This window comes from Stegastes partitus, unplaced genomic scaffold, assembly GCF_000690725.1.
Source record: "Stegastes partitus isolate 25-593 unplaced genomic scaffold, Stegastes_partitus-1.0.2 Scaffold489, whole genome shotgun sequence".
Lineage (NCBI taxonomy): Eukaryota > Metazoa > Chordata > Actinopteri > Pomacentridae > Stegastes > Stegastes partitus.
Window position 1 is genome coordinate 154,724 of NW_007578220.1, and position 1,820 is coordinate 156,543.

The 1,820-nt window shown below is 44.2% G+C and overlaps 1 protein-coding gene across 2 annotated transcripts in view; it reads right to left on the reverse strand.

The window, feature by feature from the left end:
- The window catches only part of dock11 (dedicator of cytokinesis 11), a 63,897-nt gene that overhangs the window by 13,841 nt on the left and 48,236 nt on the right, over nucleotides 1–1,820 (reverse strand). For both annotated transcript variants that reach the window (XM_008287166.1, XM_008287164.1), the window contains 3 exons: nucleotides 1,634–1,816; nucleotides 1,118–1,231; nucleotides 500–715 (listed from right to left, as the gene is read on the reverse strand). In XM_008287166.1, coding sequence (XP_008285388.1) covers nucleotides 500–715; nucleotides 1,118–1,231; nucleotides 1,634–1,816 — 513 coding nt within the window. The remainder of the gene's footprint in view (nucleotides 1–499; nucleotides 716–1,117; nucleotides 1,232–1,633; nucleotides 1,817–1,820) is intronic.

Genomic DNA, 1,820 nt, shown 5'->3' on the forward strand with positions numbered 1-1,820 from the left:
AACACAAAACTTTGACCTGACTGTTTCCTAATGTGTGACGTAATGATGACACTGTAAATGTGGTATTAAAATAGAAAATACCCCAGCTTGTTAATATTACATCATACATTACCCCAGTGTGGTCATGTTGGTAAAGCTGAGTTGAGCCAATAAAAACTCTGTCGGTGTTTACACTTGTTTGTGTTTAATGTGTTGGAATAAACACTTTATTTGACTTTGTAACATTAGCACTTTCCAATCAGCAGCTGAGAAACAAAACCGACGGCTAAGGGGCAGATTCTGAATGCAAGTCAGGCCTTTTTTTTTGGTGTTGCCACTGATAATGGCGAAAGCTTTAAAAAAATCCTCTCATGAGCCATTGCTCTTTTTATGTTGTGACAATTTACAACTGTACGGCAATAAAAAGAGGACCTGCCTTTCCACATAATTTCATGACAGCAGTTGAAAAACAAACAGAAAGTGATAGGAGGCAGATTATTCTAAGTCTTCCTGTTCATACCTCAGACAGATCGCCATTCTTGAGGTGTGCTCTGGCCATGCTGTCCAACCAGGTCCGCCTCAGCTCGGGGGTGCTGGCATAGGATCGGGCCAGGCTGTACTGGAGGTCCAGCAGCATCTCTGGGTCTTTCTCGTGCTCTCGCATTTGGGCCGTGGCCATCAGCACCGTACGTATCCGCTTGGTCAGACCCTTCACTTCTGAGGGGAATGCTGTGGACTGCATCGTACAGACATGAGCAACCACACACAGAGCTGTGAAAATATGATCAAATCTAGCAGCAAATACAAGCAGCGCCTTGTTTTCATACATGCAGCTGAGAGGCTAAAATTATCCTATTAAGCTTATTTTAGTTGTTCAGTCTTTGAAAGGGCTCTTATTTTGAAATAGAGGGAACGCAAGAGAGAATTCATGATCAGTTTCTGCATTATTACAGAGTCTTAGGAGCAGGATTTACAGGTTGCTCTAAACAAAAAAATAAACACTTAGATCACGGATGGATGTTGTTAAATTTATGGGCTGAATCCTCTCTTAGCTGAGATAATCACTTGCTTATTTTGCAGTTCAGTTATATTGTTTTAAGAGCTACATTTTTCCTTCTCTTGCCGACTTCTACGATACCTTCATGGCCTTGTCACTGTTTGCAAAGTTGTTGATGATGGAGAGTGACTCCTGGAAGCGTGAGCTGCCAGACAGCGCCACGTCGGAGATCAGCTGGCTCACTGCGATGATGATCTACGCAGATGGAGCGAGTAGAAAAGAAAACAATGAGAAAGAGACAGACAGGGGAGGAAATAGAGTGGGGGAGAAAATGAAACACAAACAAATCAAATGCTTTAAATGATTTATGCACTGACAGCGTCCGGTGAGAGCTAATGGACAGCGGGACGGCTTTCTGCTAATTTGCTCGAAGAGGAGCCGGAAATTCAGAAACTCAGCATGTCATCTGTGTTTAAACTGTGTAAACCGCCTCTTCACATTCTTCACCACCCTTAGAAAAGCAAAAGAAGCACCCAGAGGAGTGTGTTTCAACAAAAAAAGCTTAAGATCAAGGTTGAAAATTCAATTCTGACAGTATCACTTTTAATCCCTGAGTATGTATAAACAGTGGTTAAGCTGTTTCTCGCTCTGCTTTACCTGCAGGTGCGTGCGTAGGAAGGTTTTCCTCTTGGTGTACTCGTAGTTGTTCCTCATCAGGAGGTAGAGCAGGGCAGACGCCTCGGCCCTCAGAGACCCCAACTTGGAGACGCAACACTTCAGCACCTCGCAGCACAGGGCCTCGCACAGCGTCACGCGGCCTTTGAACAGCACCGACGGGAACTGA